The sequence below is a fragment of the Dama dama genome, chromosome 5 (genome assembly GCF_033118175.1).
Source record: "Dama dama isolate Ldn47 chromosome 5, ASM3311817v1, whole genome shotgun sequence".
Taxonomy (NCBI): domain Eukaryota; kingdom Metazoa; phylum Chordata; class Mammalia; order Artiodactyla; family Cervidae; genus Dama; species Dama dama.
In genome coordinates, this window is record NC_083685.1 from 116336768 (window position 1) to 116358196 (window position 21429).

Consider the following 21429-nt stretch of genomic DNA (forward strand, 5'->3'; position numbering starts at 1 on the left):
TTAAATTTAACATTGTTAAAACAACTTATTCAATATATAGGACTGCTACAAAGGCTGTCCAGGGTCGATGAAACGTTAAAGAGAGCAAATTAGGACAGTAGGATCCCTTCACCAGTCTTCAGTTCCAGAGCACATGCTTACACAGCCCAGAACCTTCCACTGATTGGAACTGAAAGAAAAGCCTGAAACAATTAACTACCTCAGTCCAGGGTTAACACTCAAGGCCATAATCCGGAATGAAATTTCTCAACCTTTCCCAGCTTTGAAACCCTGCCACCCACTGAGCTGGAAGAATTCTCATTACTCACCAGCAGAGGGACCCTTAGCTCCTCTGAAAGGTAGTTCTTGCTGACTCTACAGTCTGATACCATGAAGGATCGACAGACAAGTCTTCCAAATTCCTTCTGAAATATTATTGTAGGTGCTTCAAAAGATGGAGAAAAATGAGTTTTACAGGCCAACCAAAGATAATTGTATAAAAGTTAAAATTAAGATACTTTATCACATCTTATTTAAAGGCCCAACTTGCTTGACACTTTAAGTGACTAACTGGAACTAATATAGCAAGTAACTTCAAGTGAAGACAGAGTGAGCTATCTGGAAGAAAATATGCAATAGGACTGTTGACCGGCACCACAAATCTTTCGGTGTGGGGAGAGAAAAGAAAGAAACCTGTAGATGATAGAACAAGATATCAAGAATAAATATGAACCAACTACCTTATTTACAAACAACTGACCTTGAGAAAAGATAAAACTTGTACTTGCTTTTTGGAAAGGAGCTTTTGTTCAAAATGTTTCAAAAGACCATGAGAATGGCAAAACAATGCTGTTTTCAAATAAACTACAAGTTCTTTACTATCTTACCTTTTTTATTCACTCCTGTCTTTTTCTTTGTGATTTAGGGTTTGTTTCCTTATTATTATTATTATTATTTTTGGTGGGAAAGTTATAGAGTCATCGCTCCCTTTGGTTTTGCCTATGGAAAGACTTGGGTTTCCCTGGTGGCTCAGTTGGTAAAGAATCCTCCTGCAATGTAGACTCAGGTTCAATCCGTGGATGGGGAAGATCCCCTGGAAAAGGGAATGGCTACCCACTCCAGTATTCTTGCCTGGAAAATCCCACTGACAGAGGAGCCTGGTGGGCTACTGCCCATGTGGTTGCAAAAGAGTGAGACACGACTTAGAGACTAAACCACCACCACCACCACCACCATGGAAAGATTCAGCAACAAGCTATCACTAGTTACCAGTGTGTTAAACCTAGAACAATATTACTTAAATAACTAATCCCTTCTCTTCTTCCAAATGATAGTCATCCCTCTTCTGGAAATCTTCTCAATTAACTTTATCTTATATTGACAGCATACTTTCTTCTTTTGTACGTTTGTAGCAATTATAGAAACAAATGTAAGGCTGAAAATGTATTAATATAACTATAACTGTGTATGTATTACAATTCTGATTGTGCAAATAAGCTTTCATATGAATAATTCAAAAAGTTAGGTGGTGGGGTTACACTTTTATTTTTTATTTTATTTTTTTTTGGGGGGGGGGTTACACTTTTAAACTTGTCCTTGGATATTTGATTTGACGGTTAAATTTCATGTTCTCGAAATTCATTTCATATCTTTCTCCAGAAAAAGTGTGGGGATACACACCACACACACACACACACACACACACACACACACACTTTTTTCTCCTTTTTCACACTGTGAAAATCTGGAAAACTGCCCTATTTCCTCACCCTGCTTGCTATTTTTCTCAATTATTTTGGCCATTGCTCTACAGTAGAGCTAGGTAATTATTTAATTATTAAAGTGATTTAAAATTTTTCCTGTCTTACAACTTAAGAGAAACTGAGAACCCGTTAGAGCATCCTAGAATTAAAAGGAGGCTCAAGTCGAACGTCTACCACTTTCTCGCCCGCCTGTTGAAGGACTAAAGACTCTGGGGTGAAAACCCGCTGACTCTCCTTCCCAAATAGGTCCGTCCCACCAGGCAGAGGCCGAGCGCCGCCGAGACGGGGAACTTTACAGCTGCCCCACCCGGCCTCCGTGTTTTCCCGCCCAGACCCCGCGATTTCCGAAAGGGGTGTGGCCTGCAGAACGTTCGCGCGTGAGGGGAAAGTAGTTGTTTCCGGTTCCGGTGTCATGGACGGCTCCTTCGCTGAAGGCGATCCTGCCGCGGTCTGCGGGAAGAGGCAGCAGTTCGGGAGCCGGTTTCTGAGCGACCCCGCTCGCGTCTTTCACCACAATGCCTGGTAAGTGCCCTACCCTTCGCCCGGCCTGCGGTTCGCCCTCATTCCCAGCGCCGCAGAGCACTCTGAGAAGGCCCTAACCGCCGACCAGAGTCCTGCGGGCCTACTCTTGGCGCTCTCTTCCCATGGAAGAGGCGCTGCGGGGCCAGCGACTCCCTGCCCGCGGCGAAAACCTGAGGCGCCTAAGCTGCCCATTTAATTTTCCCAGGGACAACGTGGAGTGGTCGGAGGAGCAGGCCGCGGAGGCAGAGAGGAAAGTCCAGGAGAACAGTACTCAGCGGGTGTGCCAGGAGAAGCAAGGTGCGCCCGGGTGGACCCTCAGTGGTATTGACAGCCTGCGTACTGCTGGACGTGCTCTCCGGAGAGGCCAGAGAACCGAGGCCCCGAGAGTCTTTGTTACTGGTCTGAAACAGAACTCGGATAGAACGAGAAGGGGAGGGGTTGGGGAAGGGCTGTGCCTTGACATCTTGTTAGGGCATAAAGTTTTGTTTGGAAGAGGATAACTGTATCTCAATAGCATTTTCTAGTGACTAAAGTCTTAAATTATGTTGACTAGACCTGTATCAGTATGACTGGCTGTGGCAACATGATTGTCTTAGAGGATATACTTTGTATATCATTACATTTTGCCCGAGGAAATGTTGCCATTACAGCTGGATTCAAGTGGTCAGATTCTAAATAATGGGGGGTTGGGGGGCGGCTGGCTAATGAATCGTGAGTTATGTGTCTTTTCCTTGTGTGTTACCTATGAGGTGGTAAGGCTTCTGCAAAGGAAGGATGGATGAATCAGAGTGGAAATAAGTCTGGCCAAAGAAAAAGGTCTCTTCTGAAGAGGTGGATGATTTCACTGAAAAATACCCCTAGTTAGTAAAACTAGGACTGGTTGGGCCTGTGTTCTAAGTGACAGTTGAAGGTGGCACTAGAAATTGCAGAGTCGTACCCACTGAAATAGTTCTGAACAAGTAGAAGAGTCCAGTTATGAAATATTAACCTTACATAGTTTGACAAAGACTACATCAAAGCAAATTAAGGTTGAGAGGGATTTTGAAAATCATATAGTCCAATATCCTCTTTTTACAGTTAAAGAAACTTGGACTTCAAGACATTAAGTGCCTTGCCCAGAGGTAAGCAGTTTAGTTAGTAGCAGTGGAATTGAGATCCAATTTCTTAGGTTTTTATTCTTCTACTACACTAGTCAAGGCCCTGTATTGGCAAAGAGCAGAAAGCTAAAATCTAGTTTAAGCCAGTGTTTTCTCAAAAATAAATAAGTAAAACTGAAATCTAGGACTGCCTTGATCACCTTGAACAACACAGGTTTCTTTTAAATTGTACATACTTTAGTCTATACTGTCCTCTATCATCAGATCTCTTCTCATCTGAACACTTTTCCTCTTGTCATCATTTTCTATTTCCATGCTTAGTATCTGTTAGTAGTGAATTCATTTCTGGGCTCCACACTAAAGAACCACAGATATAGGAATATAATGTAAAGAAGATACAGTATCATACCTATATCATAATCATTGACTTCACATGGGGAATAACTGAAGAACCTGGGACATTTAGCTTGTAAAAGAGGTTTTAGAAAGGGAAATAATTGCTCTCAAATACGAAAGAGCTGTTCTGTATGGCCCTAAGAGATAGTACGACCTTTTGACCATAAATGATTAGACAGGTTTTTTGCTTAATAGTGAAAGTGAAGAAGTAGCTCAGTCGTGTCCGACTCTTCGTGACCCTGTGGACTGTAGCCCACCAGGCTCCTCTGTCCGTGGAACTCTCCAGGCAAGAATACTGGAGTGGGTTGCCATTTTCCTTCATCCAGGGGATCTTCCCGACCCAGGGATCGAACTCAGGTCTCCTGCATTGCAGGCAGACGCTTTAACCTCTGAGCCACTAAGAGCCATCTAAAGATGTGGGAGGAGAATTGATAGTAAGTTTTCTTGGTAGAAGTTGAACTCCCTGGACGACAAGATACAGAGCAAATTCAAGTGTGATAGGACGAAATGACCACCAGCTCTGAGACTGAGGCTCTACTTGAGTATAACTTTTTGTATAAAATTTAGTGAAGCAGGGTGATAATTTATATTGTATACAAATAAAATTGAGAGATGGTTCTTAAAATTCTTTCTTAAATATTTACAGTTGATTATGAGATCAATGCCAACAAATACTGGAACGACTTCTACAAAATCCATGAAAACGGGTTTTTCAAGGATAGACATTGGCTTTTTACTGAATTCCCAGAGCTGGCACCTAGCCAAAATCACTTGAAGAATTTGCTCTCAGAGAATAAGAGGAGTGAAGTATATGAATACTATAGAAGTGGTGAGGATGGATCTGATTTAATAATGGAAGAACAGCACAGTTGTTCTTCTGTTAGCCTTGGAGATAAGACACAGCCACCTCTTATGGAAGAGAGTGTAACTCAGAAACTCCGTCACCTGGAAATCTGTGCTAATGAGTTTCCTGGATCCTCAGCAACCTACCGAATACTCGAGGTAACCTCCCTTTATTGTCCTGGCAGTGGGGTTATCGAGGCTGTCTTATGCACAGAGGGTGGCAATAGAGAGGCTGAGCCCCAAAGTAACTTGTGATGATGAAGTTGACTAGACTTAGCTTTTTTATGTTGGCCTGGAATCACCTGCATTTTTGTGCTAGTGGAATGTCCTAGATGCAGACCAGCTGCCTTGGTCATGACAAACAAAGATAGATCACCTGAAGTGCTACCTGGGAACATTATATTCTGTCCAGAAGTTGTAGTGCCCTGCTATCCCTGCATCTAGTAGAGAGTCCCAGGTCAGAAAACAACTTCTGTTACTTCTGATACAGTTATGAGATGGAGAGGTTAGTTAGGATGATGCCTGCTTTTCAGGTGTGGGAGATTTCTTGTCTTCTCAGTCTGGATGTGTGGTAGAGGCTCGGCTAGACCTGAGAAAGAAAAGTGTGTACTGTAAAATGAATATTCACAAAAGTGACTACACACTCCACCTGAAGCTGATTAGTTTTGGGACTGAGTTCTCTGGCATGACTTTGTGCTAGTCCCTTATCCTCCCCAAGCGGAATGGGACTTCTGCCTCATAGTTATTACTAGGGTTAATTGAGATAATGTATATATAATGGCTGAGGATAGCATCTGACACAGAGTAAGCTCTTAGTAAATGGTGCTATTTTCATTATTACCACACCCAGCACTGAATTTAGGACAGTGTTGCCGTGGTTCCCCTCATGACTTTTTCAATCCAGTCTACTAGAAATGTGTTTCCAGGAATGGTATAGTGGAGCTCAGTAAGAAAATACTCTGTTTACAGGACCATTTGCCCAAACTCAAAAAGTAAAAGCAGCCTGTGCTCTTTTTCCCAGACCAGGTCCCATCCTGCTAATAAAAGCCCATATTCTCGTCTACTGTGGCTACCTCTTTAAGGGTTCCTGAGGTCATGGGCAGGGAATGTCATGATTACTCTAGCTCTGGTCACTACACCTTTCCTAATACAGTAAGACAAATTGTCTATTGTTGATTATTTATTTACTTTAGGGAATTAATTCTTTGGGAATTCTGTGATTAATAATTCATTTCTGATTTCTGTCTGCAGGTTGGTTGTGGTGTGGGAAACACAGTCTTCCCAATTCTACAAACTAACAAGTAAGGTTTGTTGTAAAGTTTAACAGCATGTCAGCAAAGAAAAAAGTGATGCATTGTTGTTTCTTGGAACTCTTATTCTATTCAAATGGTAACAGCAATTATTGGGAACTGTGGGTTACAGGAGATTAGATGTCTACATTATCCATTTATGGATTGTTTTGACTTAATTGACTTATAAGTTATCTTTGTCATCAAGGAAAGTAGTGAATGTTAAACCTGTTACTTTGTTAACATGTGGTGCCTTTGATATTTTAACTCTGCTGCATAGTAAAGAGAATAGACATAATCCAGTTTGTAATCTAATTCCTCTGCTGTGGTTTTTTTTCTTGCCCATTTCAGTGACCCAAGCCTCTTTGTTTACTGTTGTGATTTTTCTTCCACAGCTGTAGAACTTGTCAAGGTAAGTCCAGTGCTCCTATCAGTAATTTTCACTGACTTAAGGGGAAAAGGGCCTCATAAAAATCAAGGTCTCTATTTGCTTATTGTGTTGTGGTCTGAAATAGCCTGGAGTAGAGGAATTGGCCAAACATGATGATGGAACCTGATGCTTTCCTGCTGTGGAACTTTGGGCAGGTCTCTTGACCTTCCTAAAGTCATGTTTTAAGGATTGAAATGAAATGATTGTTTCATTTAGGATTGAGTTATAAGTTACAGAAATTTGTAGACAAACACAGCTGATTAAGGGGAATGTCATAGATCTAAAGGGCATGTGGTGTAGCCAGGACTAAAACTCAGTCCTGACAAAGTGTCAGGTACCAAAGACACACTGGTGAGATGCTACCACCCCCTTCTTCTGTCACAGCGCCTCCCTCAAGGTCATGGTGTTTTCCCTCTCATTGCCCATTTGCCTTTTGCTTCCTTTTTTTCTTTGCAGCCAGGTTTTCTCTGATAGGTTTTTCCTGGTTTTATACATGGCCTAATATACTTGCCCCTCTCAGTCCCTTATAAGTCTCCCCTCTTCGGGGACCAGAACCTCACCTGAATGACAGTGTCTTGATTCCAGAGTCCCCAGAAAGTCTGATTGACTCAGCTCAGCTGACCATCTACTTGCCCTGTTAATTAGCTGTGACCAGTGAGGAACATGGAGAAGGCAGTGGCACCCCACTCCAGTACTCTTGCCTGGAAAGTCCATGGACGGAGGAGCCTGGTGGGCTGCAGTCCATGGGGTCTCGAAGAGTTGACTGCAACTGAGTGACTTCACTTTCACTTTTCACTTTCATGCATTGGAGAAGGAAATGGCAACCCACTGCAGTGTTCTTGCCTGGAGAATGCCAGGGACTGAGGAGCCTGGTGGGCTGCCGCCTGTGGGGTCGCACAGAGTCGGACATGACTAAAGTGACTTAGCAGCAGCAGCAGTGAGGAACAAAATCACATTTTTGGAGAAGAGAGATGTAGATAGGGAAGTTACCCTAAAGCATGTGTTACAATCATGTATGATGCTCCTAGCATAGGAGCTCAGGGATTGGTAATGTTTCTGGTTGGCTTTTTTTTTTTGTCTTGCCACTCGATTTGCGGAGTCTGTTTCACGACCAGGGATCAGACCTGGGTCCCTGGTAGTAGAAGTGCCGAGTTCTAACCCCTGGACCACCAGGGAATTTTAATTCTGAAACTGTTCTTAAGGGCCTATACCAGATGAATAGTGAGACTTTTTAAAATTAGTTTAATGATAATAAATTGTAGGTTAAATCTTCCACATCCTGGAGAGAGAGATTTTCCCGGAGAATTCTATGATCTGTGTAATATGCTGTAGTGGGAGTTGCTTTAAATCATGCTTTTTCAGTATGTTTTGTTTTCCTACTTATGAGGTTTCTCTTTGCCCTTTTGGTCACTTACTGTCCTCATTTTTTTCCAGTCCTCAGATCTGCCTCCTCATCAGAATAAAGACTATAAGTAAAGCAGTCAGGAATGTACCATTTTAAACATACAAGTTAGATTCCACAGGCTCCTAGAATTGTTCCTGCTTCTTACTCTAAGAGTAACAATGTTTGCTGTAATGGCTAGAGCTATCTCCCTCAGTGGGAAGCAGCAGAGATTATGTTTAAAGCAAGATGGTTTTTCTTGAGGCTATATGAACATTTTCTAACCTCTCTTCCGTCTCTCTGCAGACAAATTCAGCATATGACCCTTCTCGGTGTTTTGCCTTTGTTCATGATCTGTGTGATGAAGATAAGAGTTACCCAATGCCTGAGAATAGTCTTAATGTCATCATCCTTATATTTGTTCTTTCAGCAATCATTCCAGACAAGTAAGTTTTAAGTCCCTTGACTAGTAGCATTGCAAAAACAAAGCTTTGATCAGGGACCTTGATCTCAGAGTTGGAACCTTAATAAAAAGGATTTTATTAATGTTCTGATAGACAGGAAGAAGCTATATTTCATTATAAGCGATAGAAGCTTCTCAACTACTTTCCTAAGTTTGTCTTGGAGTCCACGTTGGATTCCAAGCGTCTAAACCTCTGCCTGTTGACTGCAGTGGTCGTTCTTTTTATGATAATGGTTTAACATCTCCAAAGAATGAGGGAGTCATCTTAGTGGGTATGTAGTGAAATTTCCTGTTGATGATCACATAGCCTGATATCTTAGAACTGTGAATGCCACAGCTATTCAAGAACATCCCATTATTGGCTTTTTAAATGCTTTAAATAAACCAGGCTTATTATCAGCACAAAATACACAGTGAAACTTAACTCATCAAGTGTTCTCTGATATTTAAGTTCTTTAGAAAACTTCTCTAGTAAGGAGAATTCCGTAAAATCAAGATTAAAGGAAAGTGGATTGGTTTACCTTAAAAGATACCACTAAAGGCTTCTGGACATAGGCAGCCGGTCATCCCAATGAAGTTGAAATACTGTCTCAAGGAAGTGGCATCAGTTGGGGTGCTTTGGGGGGTGGGGTGTGATTGACTTTCTCTAGCCCACATTTCCTCTAGGATAGCACTGTGTCACTTGACCTGATGGGAATATTGTGAGTGTGAAATAAGGGCAGATGGAGGACAGCCCAAACAGCCTGGCTTGGTTTTAAACATTAATTGCAGCAGCTTACATGCTGTAAACTTTATATAGTTTCATTTACTTATATGTTGGCTGTACTGGGTCTTCGTTGCTGCTCGCACTTTTCTCTAGTTCCACAGAGCAGGGACTACTCTGTAGTTGCAGTATATGGGCTTCTAATTGCAGTGACTTCTCTTGTTGCAGAACATGGGTTCTAGAGCACAGGCTCAATAGTTGTGGTGCGTGGGCTTGGATGCTTCACGGCATGTGGGATCTTCCCGAACCAGGGGTCAAACCCATGTCTCTTGCACTGGCAGGCGGATTCTTTACTGCTTTACCAAGGAAGCCACCAAGTTTTAAACTGACATGGACTGAAACAAAACATTAAAATTAAAAACATTATTAAAAAAAAAAAGTCATTGTTCAGTATTTAAATAGACTTTCATGTGGTTTTTGTAAGTTCAAAGCATTTATACTTCTTCAATAGTTAAAGCTGAAACCTACACTGAGACTCTATATATGGAAAATGCAGTCGGAAGTGTAGAACACTCTGCCCAGAGTACTCATTTGCATACAGATTGTGTCTCCTTGTAAAGTTCTTGAGATTCAGTCCTCATGTAACAGGTGGAAAGAGACAGGCTGCATTCAGAGATCGTGGCCCTAGTGGGCAGGTAGGGTGGGTCAACTAGCAGTCCCCTCGCTGGGTGGTCAGAAGTCCTCTCAGAGATCCATGGGAGCCCAGTGTGGGGATGGCTTCCCCCTGAGGAGTGGGAAGTGAGCCAGGCAGAGAGCATGTAACTTCCCCCAGGGTGGATCCCTGCTGAAGGAGCAGGCCTCTTCATACTGAAGGCAGTGGATAGAAGCCACGGTTGTAAGCAAACAGCAGAAGGTACATCAAAGGTTTGGGCATGAGCTCAGGTTATAACTGAAACGAGCATAGGAGCTAAGATTTCAGGGGTGATGTATCAGTGTTAGGAAGTCCACTGGCTTTTCCCAATACAATACAGAGACAAGGGACCTGTTCTTTTTTGTGAGGGGTGTTAGGAGGGGACTCTGTTCTTAAAGAGATCTGATCTTTGTTCCCTGCTGCCCTTCAGGATGCAGAATGCTATCAACAGGCTGAGCAGGCTTCTGAAGCCCGGGGGGATAATGCTTCTGCGAGATTATGGTCGCTACGACATGGCTCAGCTTCGGTTTAAAAAAGGTATTTTTTCCCACTATAATCAAAACAATGGCTTTGCCATTAGAATAGTCTCACAAATTAGTGGAATAAGATAGAGACTCTCGAATTATATAGCTTCATACAGAGAGCCATTTAATACATGATAAGAGTGGTATGTTTTAAGTGTGATATGGCAAAAGATGCCATTAAAAAGTTAAAAGACAAATGACAGATTGAGGACAAATATTTCAGTTAATAGAACAGTAAAGACTTAATATCTATGCTGTTCAAATAGGGCTGCTGGCAAATTGATAAGGGAAAAGACCAGTGACCCACCCGGAAAACAGATGAGAAGTGTTTTAGAGTTGATTTACTGAAGAGTGTATCCAAATGGCCGAAAACAAAACTTCAAGAAAATGGAAACAGCAATGAGATACCTGTTGCTGGCTGACTCAGAGAGAGTGATGTTCCTCCATGAAAGGCAGAAATAGAAATAGATGCGGCCTTTTTTTCTAAAGCACCTTGGTGTTATCTATTCTATCCAACAATCCTTTGGGGATTTATTCAGGAATGAGCACATAGTATGTGTGTAATAAGCAAAACCTTGGAAACAAAGTGACTGCCTCTGCATAGGGTAATGTGTTTTATCTCACGGGGTGGACCCCATACCACTGGTCTCGTGGGGGGTGGACTTGGCTGTGTGACCACGTGAGAAAAGCATTGTGTGGGTTGGTATTTTACACTTAATCCTGTGTTTAACAGTAGCTAGGGAAAAATAAGATTACTTTGACATTCAAAAGGTGTAGAAGGATTGATTACACATCAGGTTGTTAAACTGAGAAGGTCAGGGGGCCTTAGCAGCAGAAGGGGAAGTGTGTCCTTGATAAAAACAGTATATATGGGATCCTATTTATGAGTGTGCATGTGGACACTGTGGAGAGACATGCAAAAGGACAGTCACTGAAATGGGAATAGTGGCTGTCTCAGATTTCCTTAAATTTAGCTATATTCCTTGAATTTTTACTATGTGTTTTTAAAGGGGCAGAAAGCCTCTTAAAAGTTTGCTTTTGTTTTTAAACAAAGTGTTTGTGTTATTTATTTAATGGGGGAGGGAAGGAGAAAACAAGCTATTTTCATCCTGAGCAGAACTGTAAAATTGGGGGCTGAGAATTACATGTGTTCACTGACACTGAAGTTTGATTGTTCCCCTGGAGCTGCTCTTCTCCAAAGCATCATTCCTTTGTAGGAGAGAGACTGCAGATTGCTGCAAAGTACCAGGGTAGCTTAGAAAAGGATCTGTTCTCTGCCCAAGAAATTGATATCTTGATGCACATTTAATTGACCATGAAATTCACAGAAGTGCTTTAAAGTTTCTCTGGTCTTTACCACATCCCTCTGCAGGTCAGTGTCTGTCTGAAAATTTCTATGTGAGAGGCGATGGCACCAGAGTGTACTTCTTCACACAAGGTACGACACAAAAGCGCTTGTCTTTGTGCTGACAGCGCCCCCGGGACTGACTTCCATATTCCTCAGTGTGCTTTCAGCAGTGACAGCGTCTGGTCCCTCAACCTTTTGCAGCCTCTTCCCTGCCCTTCCCCACCCCTCAGCCTACCTCCAGCCACCTACGACTACTCAGTGTTCTCCCAGTAGGCTCAGCTTATATGAGCCTTTGGTCCCTGCCTTGTTCTTCTGCTGCCTGCTCTTTCTCTCCATCACTTTATCCAAAACAGGACACATGCTCATTTTGCAAGACTGCACTGTAGCTGTTTCAGCTTCGAAGCTGGGTTATACCTTAGGTGCACCTGAGTTTAAGTGAACGCATGGCTCCCTGGGTTCCAGGTGTAACTCAGAGCTGCTTTCCTCTGCTGCTTGTCCTGCTGCCAGTTTTCACCTCCACCAGTGCCTTATGAATACTTTCTCCCTGGGCCTTCTGTCAGGTCACATACTTTTCTGAGCCTTTAGTGAGTGATGAAACCTCCCCTTAAAAAAAACAAAGAAACGGCTTGACATAACATATGTCAATTTTCGCATATAATTGTAAGATGTACATAGTACCCTAGAAAATTCTTTCCTATCAGCTGACTCTTAGAAAGGCTTTCCCGGTGCATTCCAGGCCACCTTTCACACATGGTTTGCCTTCGTCTGCCTAAACGAGGACTTGCTGCTACCAAGCCACTATTGCAATTGTAGCTAAACCATACTGCCCAAATCACTTGAAGTCTATGAGGAAGGACAGCAGTCTCACAGAGGACCATTTAGCATGGGAAGTGGTAGACACGGTGCTTCTTCAGGGGAAAATATATAAACATCTCTTTCCAAACTAGATGAACTGGACACACTTTTCACTACTGCTGGACTGGAAAAGGTTCAGAACCTGGTGGATCGCCGGTTGCAAGTGAATCGAGGAAAACAACTGACAATGTACCGAGTTTGGATTCAGTGCAAGTATCGCAAGCCTCTTGTGTCTAGCACCAGCTGAGAGGCAGGCACCACCTGCTCCTGACTCATAGGCTTGTTGGGCTTTTTAAAATGAACATTCACAAATGGTGTCTTGTTGTTATTGAACCATTCACGGATTCAAAACAGATTTGAACCTGGGAAGAATTATTTTATATCAAGATTCTAACTGTTTTGCTTCATATTTGTGAAGCCCTGTGATACACTTTTCTCAAGTTTTTTTCTTTTGTGGAGATCTCAAAGAATCTTTCTTGCCATTTTGTAACTTAATAATTGAAATGTTATTCATGGGAATCAGGAATTTATATCCATGTGAAAGTATTATATGATAAAGTGAATGACTGAGTTGCATTAAATTATCTGAGGATTCAGATATGTGGACTAAGCAGCTGATGCATGGAAAGATGAATAAGAGTCTCACTCAGTGATCATCAAGGAAGCAAGCTGGGAAGAATTGCCTGTCTTTGGATGTTCTCCTGACTCAGAAATACAGCATCAATATAGGGTGTCCCTGTTAAGTATTTGGTTGTGGTCTCTGCTTAACCTTAATTCCTTGGAATTTTAAGTACTGTTCTCCCCCTACCCCCTGCCCCCATCTTAAGTAACCTGTGTCTAAAAACATTAAAAAGATCGTCACTTTTAGCAAATTGTGTGTGTGTGTGTGTGTGTGTGTGTGTGTGTGTGTGTGTGTTTGTGCTCTTAAATTTTTGACGCAAAAGAAATTGGGAGAATTTTAGGCATTTCACTTCTGAATGTGATCCTTCCATCCCTGTTACTTTTTTAATGTGATTGCCACCCTCTCCCACCCCCTTGATTGATTTTTTTCTTCTTTTTTAAAGAAAGTATTTATTTGGCTGCTCTGGGTCTTAGTTGTGGCACATAGAATCTTCCATCTTCATTAGCATGTAGGATCTTTTTTAGTTGCAACACGTGGGATCTAGTTCCCCGACTAGGGATCAAACCCAGGCCCCCTTCAGTGGAAGCACAGTCTTAACCACAAGACCACCAGGAAATTCTGCCCTGAATCGTTTTTAAGAGTAAGTTGAAGGATGATGTCCAAACACTACTGTGTATCTTATGTAATATTTTATAATGTGTAGTTCCAGTAACTGAAGATATTCTCCTGTATCACCAAATATATCCATCAGAAGTAAAAATTAACATGGAAACACTGCCAGCCTCAGATAACCAAGTTTTCCCAATGGTCCCAATATATCCTTTATTATCAAAAAAGAAAAAAGCCATTGTGTTGCATTTAGTAGTCATGTCTCGGTTTCCTTCAGCCTGGAACAACCTTTGAAGTTTGTTTTCATGACCTTGACATTTGAAGATTAAAGCCTTTGCAGACTGCCCTCAAATTGGGTTCGTTGATGCCTTCCTCGTGATTTGGTTTTAGTTACGTGTTGTTGGCAGGAATATCAGAAGTGTTGCTGTTGTGGTATGTGATTTTGAAGTATCTTAAATTGTTGATGTTAACTTCGATCACTTAACTGAAGTGGTGCCTGCTGGGTTTCTCCACTGAAAAATTCCTAAGGAGTATTTTGTAAGGTAGTGCTTTGAGACTAAATATCCCATTCCTCTTTAAACTTTACCCCATTGTTTAAGCATCTGTTGCTGTTTCTTAGCTAAATTTCTATCATGATGGTAGCCAGGTAGTGTGTTGAATCCCACATCCTTCCTACACTTTCTGGTTGGCATTCTGCTTAAGGAAGGCTTCCTTTTCTCTATTCATTTACTTACGGATTCATGGGTTTCTGTTTTACTCAGTGCTTATTATACATTGCTATCATTTTGATACTTTGTGATTTTTATGCGCATTGTCCCAGATTTGGCCTTTGGGAGCCCCTTCATGTGCTTCTATGACCCTTTGTCATGTGCAAAAGGAGGCAAAAACTCCACTTTTTAAGGTGCAGAGCACAAGACAGGAGCTGGGAAGATGGAATAAAAACTGTTTCTGTTGTAAATGCTTCAGAGATGCCGAAGGGAATCATTTGGTATATCTATTCTTCATTTCAAAGGATGAATGAACTACCATTCCAGCACTTCAAGCACAAGTTGTTCCAGGCTCATCATGTACCTTCTCTGTCTCAGTCTGAACCAGCCATGTCTCCCCAAGGAGTTCTAGTTTCATTAGAAGAGCAGGGTGTTTAGAAACCAAGCTAAGGGTGCTCATCGCTATTGGGTGCCTGTTCCCTGGCCCCCTCAGTGGATGAAGCATAGGGATATATGATATATACATACTTGAGTCTGTATTCCTCTACCTAAATATGTTTTGAAAACCATCAGTTCAGACGAATACTTTTGATTCCAGTCCAACACCACAGGATTTATTCTAGTTTCTATTTTGTCTCTGTACTTGTTCACTTTTCAACAGTCACCAATGCCCATAATCCTAAACATAATGGGCTAATCCCCTCAAGAAATTTATGACCAACCTAGATAGCATATTAAAAAGCAGAGACATTACTTTGCCAACAAAGGTCCGTTTAGTCAAGGCTATGGTTTTTCCAGTGGTCATGTATGGATGTGAGAGTTGGACTGTGAAGAAAGCTGAGTGCCAAACAATTGATGCTTTTGAACTGTGGTGTTGGAGAAGACTTGACTCCCTTGGACTACAAGGAGATCCAACCTAAAGGAGATCAGTCCTGGGTGTTCATTGGAGGGACTGATGGAAGCTGAAACTCCAATACTTTGGCCACCTCATGTGAAGAGTTGACCCATTGGGAAAGACCCTGATGCTGGGAGGGATCAGGGGCAGGAGGAGAAGGGGACGACAGGATGAGATGGTTAGATGGCATCACCGACTCAATGGACATGAGTTTGAGTAAACTCCGGGAGTTGGTGATGGACAGGGAGGCCTGGCGGGGTGTGATTCATGGGGTCGCAAAGAGTCGTACACAACTGAGCGACTGGACTGAACTGAATCCCCTCACATATAACCATTTTTTATATACACCCAGCCAGCCAAGGGGGTGCCTCCAAAAAGGTTGTCATCCACATGGCAGTGATAGGACTCTCCGTGGAGGAGATTTTCTGCCATAGTGCTGGCTGGCATCAACACCACCACGACAAGCTGGTGGTGACAGATGCTGTGATTGAGAAATTTGCTCCAATGAAGAGGGAAACAAGATGAACAAGGACCACTTAGGGATGGTTTTTTAAGGTGTGTTGAAGAAAACCAAAGAATTAGCATATCTATGTGCCAAGAAGTGAAAAAATTTGGTGGAGTTTAAGAAGTTTCAGCTAGTTATAAAAAGGCTTTTATTTATTGTGGTCTGACACTTCAGTTAAGGCAACTTTTCTCACAAGAGAAAAATTATAGTTTGGAGACTATTTGGTACACCTGATCATTGGCTTTAATTTTTAATTTTTCTGGCTCAGATGTTAAAGAATCCACCTGCAATGCAGGAGACCCGGGTTTGATCCCTGGGTCAGGAAGATGCCCTGCAGAAGGAAATGGCTACTCACTCCAGTATTCTTGCCTGGAAAATTCCGAGAGAAGGAGCCTGGCAGGCTACAGTCTGTGGGGTTGCAAAGAGTCAGACACGACTGAGCGACTATTTCCTTTCCTTTTATTTTTGGCTGTGCTGGGTCTTCATTCCTGTGTGGGCTTTTTCTCTAGTATCGGCAGGCAGGGGCTATTCTCTAGTGGTGCACAGGCTTATTGTGATGGCTTCTCTTGTGGCGCACAGGCTCTAGGGTGCAGGGGCTTCAGTAGTTGTGGCACCTGAGCTCTAGAGCACAGGCTCAATAGTTGCGGTGCAGAGGCTTAGTTACTCCATGGCATGTGGAGTCTTCCCAGATCAGTGATCAAACGTGTGTCTCGCGTTGGCAGGTGGATTCTTTACCACTGAGCCACCAGGGAAGCCCAGAAACAGTTTTTATTCCCTTATCCTAGTACCTGCCTATGCTTTGAGTTTAGGTATATAAAAGTTGAGCCTTTATCTTTCCTTCCTACCCACCCCCGCATCCCTTTACCACTTAGCTATATGTCAAGCTCTCTTTTTATCTGTCAAGCTAACTTGAACTCTGTAAGGGACTTTGCATAATTTCTCAGCCTTGGAATCACTAATGAGGGGCAGTAGACAATTAAACATGATCAGAGTAGATTAAAGTGTGACCTCAGTGCCACTCAGAAAAACACAGGCTGCCTGGGCTTTCAGTCTGACTCTCTTGACCCTCTTCAGGCAAGAAAAGTGCTGTGTTGGCTGGGAAGGTAGCTCCACATATGAAACTGCTCAGGAAGTTGTGTGGTTTACATTCGAGTCTAGCAGAGTAGTGTTTCTGAAACTCACTGATCTTTCTAAGTAATGTTAATTTGGCTGAGGAGACAGATTCAACATTGTTTAAAAAAAGAGGGACAGTTTGATTTGAGATGGGTGTGCCAGAGCTATCAGAGAGGAGCTGTGTTCCTGACGGCATGGCCCAGGGTCAGGTTGTGACACTATTCCCTGGAGACCTTGGGTTCTTATGGCTCAGAAGTGATTCATCTCCTGATTGTGTGTGCTTCATCTTGAACCTGGCCTTTGCTGATGCTGTCAAACCTATTGCTTTGCAATGGGTCCACTGCCTGTCTTCACGTGAGTTCATACTCTCCTGGGCTCTGGCTGGGAAATTAGGACCTTGGAAACTTAGCAGGAAAAGGAAAATCTAATGTGCTAGGACATACTACTTTCCTCGAATTGATTCCTATCTCTGATTAAAGGTGTTACTTTAGTAGTGGGGGGCACTTTTATCTGTGACTTAAAAGATGGACTCAGGACTAACAGCTGCTTTCACTCCGTTCGCAAAGGCCTGTTCTTTGGTTTGTGGCTGCAGCTGCTATTTTCAGAGCTGAGTTGCATTGATGCGTTGCACATTTTTATATGCTTCTTAATTCAGTGTGCAGGTTGATTTGGGAACCTGGGTTGAGGGGTGGGAGGAGTGCTGGTGATAAATTTTGCCAGTGAAAAAGCTGAAATGGTGTGTCACGGCTACCTCTCTTTATTCCAATGAATTTCTAAGGTTCAAGATTGGGTATGGATTGTCTCTTGCCTGTAGTCAGTGGGATGTACTGCATGACCAAGTTAGGGGACCAACAGCCACAGTCAAATTCCACCCTCTGGGGGTGCCCCCTGAGACACAGTAGCCAGTAACCTTGACCAAGGGCGCAAACTTGGCCTCTTCACCTTGAGGGAAGCCCCAGATTGCATACCTAGAGAATCCCCATGGACAAAAAAGCCTGGTAGGCTATAGCCAATGGGGCTGTCAAGAGTCAGACATGACTGAGTAAGCACATACATTCATTCCCTATCTTCCTTTCTCTGATTTTGGATTTCTTCATTAAACCTTAAATATCACCTCCCTTCTCCACCAAAAATGAAAGAAAGAAAAAAATATATATCCTTAGAAGGACCCATACTTGAAACCTTTAAGACAGCAATAGCTTGTTAGAGAAATGCCTCCACAGGGAGGAGCAGGATGGAAGAAAAGCCCTCTGATGCACTGTGCTGCCAGTGAACCCCCTACTCCCTCCTCAGCCTTGCTTCCCATTACTCAACATTTATTGGCTGATTAAGGCTGACACTCAGTGGAGTCCACTAAATGATGAATTTCTTGGGGGAGCTTTGTATTCTCAACACTTAGCCAAGTGGCAAACACCTGACCCACAGTCGTGCAGAGATATGTGAAGACTGAATAACTAAATAGTTTCTTCCTGCCATGCCCTCATCCCCCTCAATAGATATGCATCGACACCCAGTTTGTATTTAACTTCAAGAGACTGTAGTGTACAGGGCTTTGATTGCAAGCATCAGCAGCTCAAGCTGGCTTAGGGAGAAGACAGAAGGTAGAAGGACATGGGGTGTCTCATGGACCCCTAGGTAGGTAGAGCGGCCTGGGAGCCCTAGGAAGTGTGTACTCCCCAGAATCCTCCAGTCTGGCGAAGGACCTTCCCTGCTGTTTAGTCCACTTGTAGGAAGTGACTATAGCCCAGTTCCTAATGCCGATGTCTTTGTGTACTGAGTGTGTCTACGTGTGTGTATACAGGTGCCAGAATGGGATTACAGACCAAGCAGAGTCTCTAAAAGGCTTCCACAGAACACCATTTTTGTGACATGTGGGCACCAACATTATTCACTTGATCTTTTTAAATTACTTACAGTTTTAAACTTATTTTTAAAGGAAATTTTATATCACTATGATAAATGTAACATAAGTATCATTCATCATGAGCAAAAGTCTTTTTAAAAAGTAAATACAACAAAAACAAGAATAATATAAGTTCTCTCTGGATCCGATTGCTGGTGAAAGGCCCTGAGCCCCAGTCCTGGAAACCTCACAGTGAACAGAGCAGAGTCACAGCTCTCTCTCGGAGCTCATGTTTGGATGGGGTGATCCCAACAATATAAACCCATACAACATGAATCAGGTGGGCATGTACCAGGAAGATTCAAACAGAGTAGGAAGGATACAGAGGTGGCAGGGAGCAGGGGAAAGGGCCTTCTGAGGTGGGGTGACATCGTTCATGGGATGTGTGAGGGCAGAGCCTTCAAGACCAAAGGAACAGCCACTGCATCACAGAGAGAAACTTCCGGGACCATTGCTTACTCTTGTAATAAGTGTATCTGCCTTCAGCACATTTTAATAAGAGTATTACCCAAACTGACTAAGCAACGAGTAAGAATAATTACTTGTCTCCTTCAGAACCCTCAGGTCCAGGATCTGGATTCTTTCTTCTCGGTTCATTTAGGGACTATTAAAATGATGCAGGCAGCCCAACTCACAAGAGTCTGGTACATAAATGAGGATTATTGATCTGTGATCTGAGGCATGACTGACAAGCCAAGGGGATCTCCCCAGGAAAGGAAGCTGCTGCTTGAGAAACTGAAGATCAGAAGTTGATTGTTAAAAATACACTATAAAATGGGGGGAAAAAAAGAAGAATACACCAGAGTCTAGGAGTCCGTGCTACGAAGAGAAGCTCCCGTTCAGCCATGGCGCTGTCCACACCAGTGAGGCAACAACGGAGCAGATCTGTAGTAACACTACCTGGCATCTGTTTAAACCTTAATACTCTTTAAAAAGGCTTTTCATATGTTTAATCCTCACAGCACCCCTGTGAAGTATCAGTATAATCATCGCCTTTTTACAGATGAGGAAATCTGAAGTTCAAGGAGAATAAACAGTTTACCAAGGACAGACAACTAGTGTTAATCGTTAAAGTAATTAGCCTAAGATTAAGGAGGGGAGGTTTGATATAAATGATATTTGACATAGGGGTTTAAACATTCTTGGCTCCAACCAGCTGTGCCTGCCTGGGAACATGCCACACCTGCTCAGAGGTTAATCCTGTCCCCTGCCATGTGGGGAGCATGAGGAGGAGAGGGGCACTGCCCAAACCCCCCACCCCACCCCCCACCCCCAGCCACGCCTTCCAGGGGAAAGGAGAACACTGCAACTGTCAGAAGTGTGATATCAATACAGCTCTGAAAAGTCCATGAAATCAGCTACATTATGTTGGTTGTGCAACACTGTACAATTTGCAACTTTTTCATCAAAATAGAAAAATTTTAATCTACCGCATTTACTCTGTGTCTTAGGGCCCTGCCTGCAAGGCTCGGCCTGGGGTGAAGGGAGGAGCCCTTCATCTTCCCAAGGCTGTCTGCTGGGCTGGGGCCAGTGTCATGGGCTGTGTCCTGTGGAGTGGCACCGTGCCGGCTGCTCAGAAGGGCCCACACCAAGTTCGATGCTCTGCTGTCACCATCTTAAAATTCTTAATTTTTTAACAAGGGCCCCAGTCCTGCTCCTGCTTCTGTCTTGCTGCTGCTTCCTCCCTCTTCCTCCTTCCTCAGTAAAAAGGGGTCTTCTCTTTTCTTTTTTGGCCACACTGAGAGGCAGGCAAAACTATCCCAACCCAGGCCCCCTGCAGTGGAAGCATGGAGTCTTAACCACTGGACCACCAGGGAAGTCCAAGAGGGGTCTTCTCTTGACTTATTTTTTCCCTTCCTATGTTGTTAGGTGTCCTTGGTAGCCTGGGGTTGGGTCTTCTCACCTGGGAGGACCCCTGCCCACCGTGGCTTTTTCTGCCTTTCCAAGCCCTTCTCTTCCCTCCCATCAGTTGGGCCTTCCAGACACGCCCAGCCTGGACACCTGGGCTCACACTGCTCCTGGAAGGACTCTGCACATGCTCCATCTTCTCATGACTGCTGCCTTCTTCTCATTCAGGGCTCAGCTCCAACCTTCCCCTCTGAGGTTCCTTTCCCACCAGCGACCTTATCCTGTGCCACTGCCACTCCTCAGAGCCCTCCGCTGCTCTCACTTCCACCACATTATGAGGCTTTATCGTATTCATGACACCTGGAACCATTATTTATTGATTGTCTGCCTCTAGACTCTAAGCTCCTTGGGTTCAAGAGATTTTGTCTGCTTTGTTCACAGTGGTATCCTGCACATAGTTGGTGCTCAATGTTTACTGGTTGGATGAGTACACAGAATGTCACTCAGGTGCCAGGTCCCTATAGAGATCAGGCACCAAGGCAAAGAAAGTCAAGTTCTAGCATCTAATCCAGCAAGAAATAGTGGAGGGCTCCTCTGACAGTCCAGTGGTTGGGACCCTGGGCTTCCACTGCAGGCAGGGGGCATGGGTTCGATCCCTGGTCAGGGAACTCCACCTGCTGTGCAGTGCCCCCAAAAAGAAAGTAGTGGGACTGGAGGTGGAGTGCATGCGGGTAGCCCAGGGACTGTGGACAGAGGTTCCCATAAATGTTTCTCAGGAGCCAGGCACACCTGGAAAGAGCAGGGGCCAGAACCCACAAGACAGCAAAGCTGCCAGCTCCCTAAGGAGGAGGCCCACTCAGGGTGGGTTCATGATAACAGAGGCTGCAACAGAGTGAACAAGCTGTTCCACTCTGAATCTTTAAATGCCACCAGCACTCGGATA

The 21429-nt window shown here is 43.5% G+C and overlaps 1 protein-coding gene across 3 annotated transcripts in view; it reads left to right on the forward strand.

Moving 5' to 3' along the window:
- Nucleotides 1–2132: 2132 nt before the first annotated feature.
- METTL2A (methyltransferase 2A, tRNA N3-cytidine) overlaps nt 2133–21429 on the forward strand; it is a 38928-nt gene continuing 19631 nt past the window's right edge. The window contains exons 1-9 of one of the 3 annotated variants that reach the window (XM_061144306.1): nt 2133–2264; nt 2470–2561; nt 4404–4759; nt 5852–5901; nt 6241–6301; nt 8007–8146; nt 9988–10094; nt 11454–11519; nt 12377–13681. In XM_061144306.1, the coding sequence (XP_061000289.1) occupies nt 2155–2264; nt 2470–2561; nt 4404–4759; nt 5852–5901; nt 6241–6301; nt 8007–8146; nt 9988–10094; nt 11454–11519; nt 12377–12531 (1137 nt within the window). In that variant the 5' untranslated portion in view covers nt 2133–2154 and the 3' untranslated portion in view covers nt 12532–13681. The other 2 variants (XM_061144309.1, XM_061144307.1) reach the window with 2 other exon arrangements.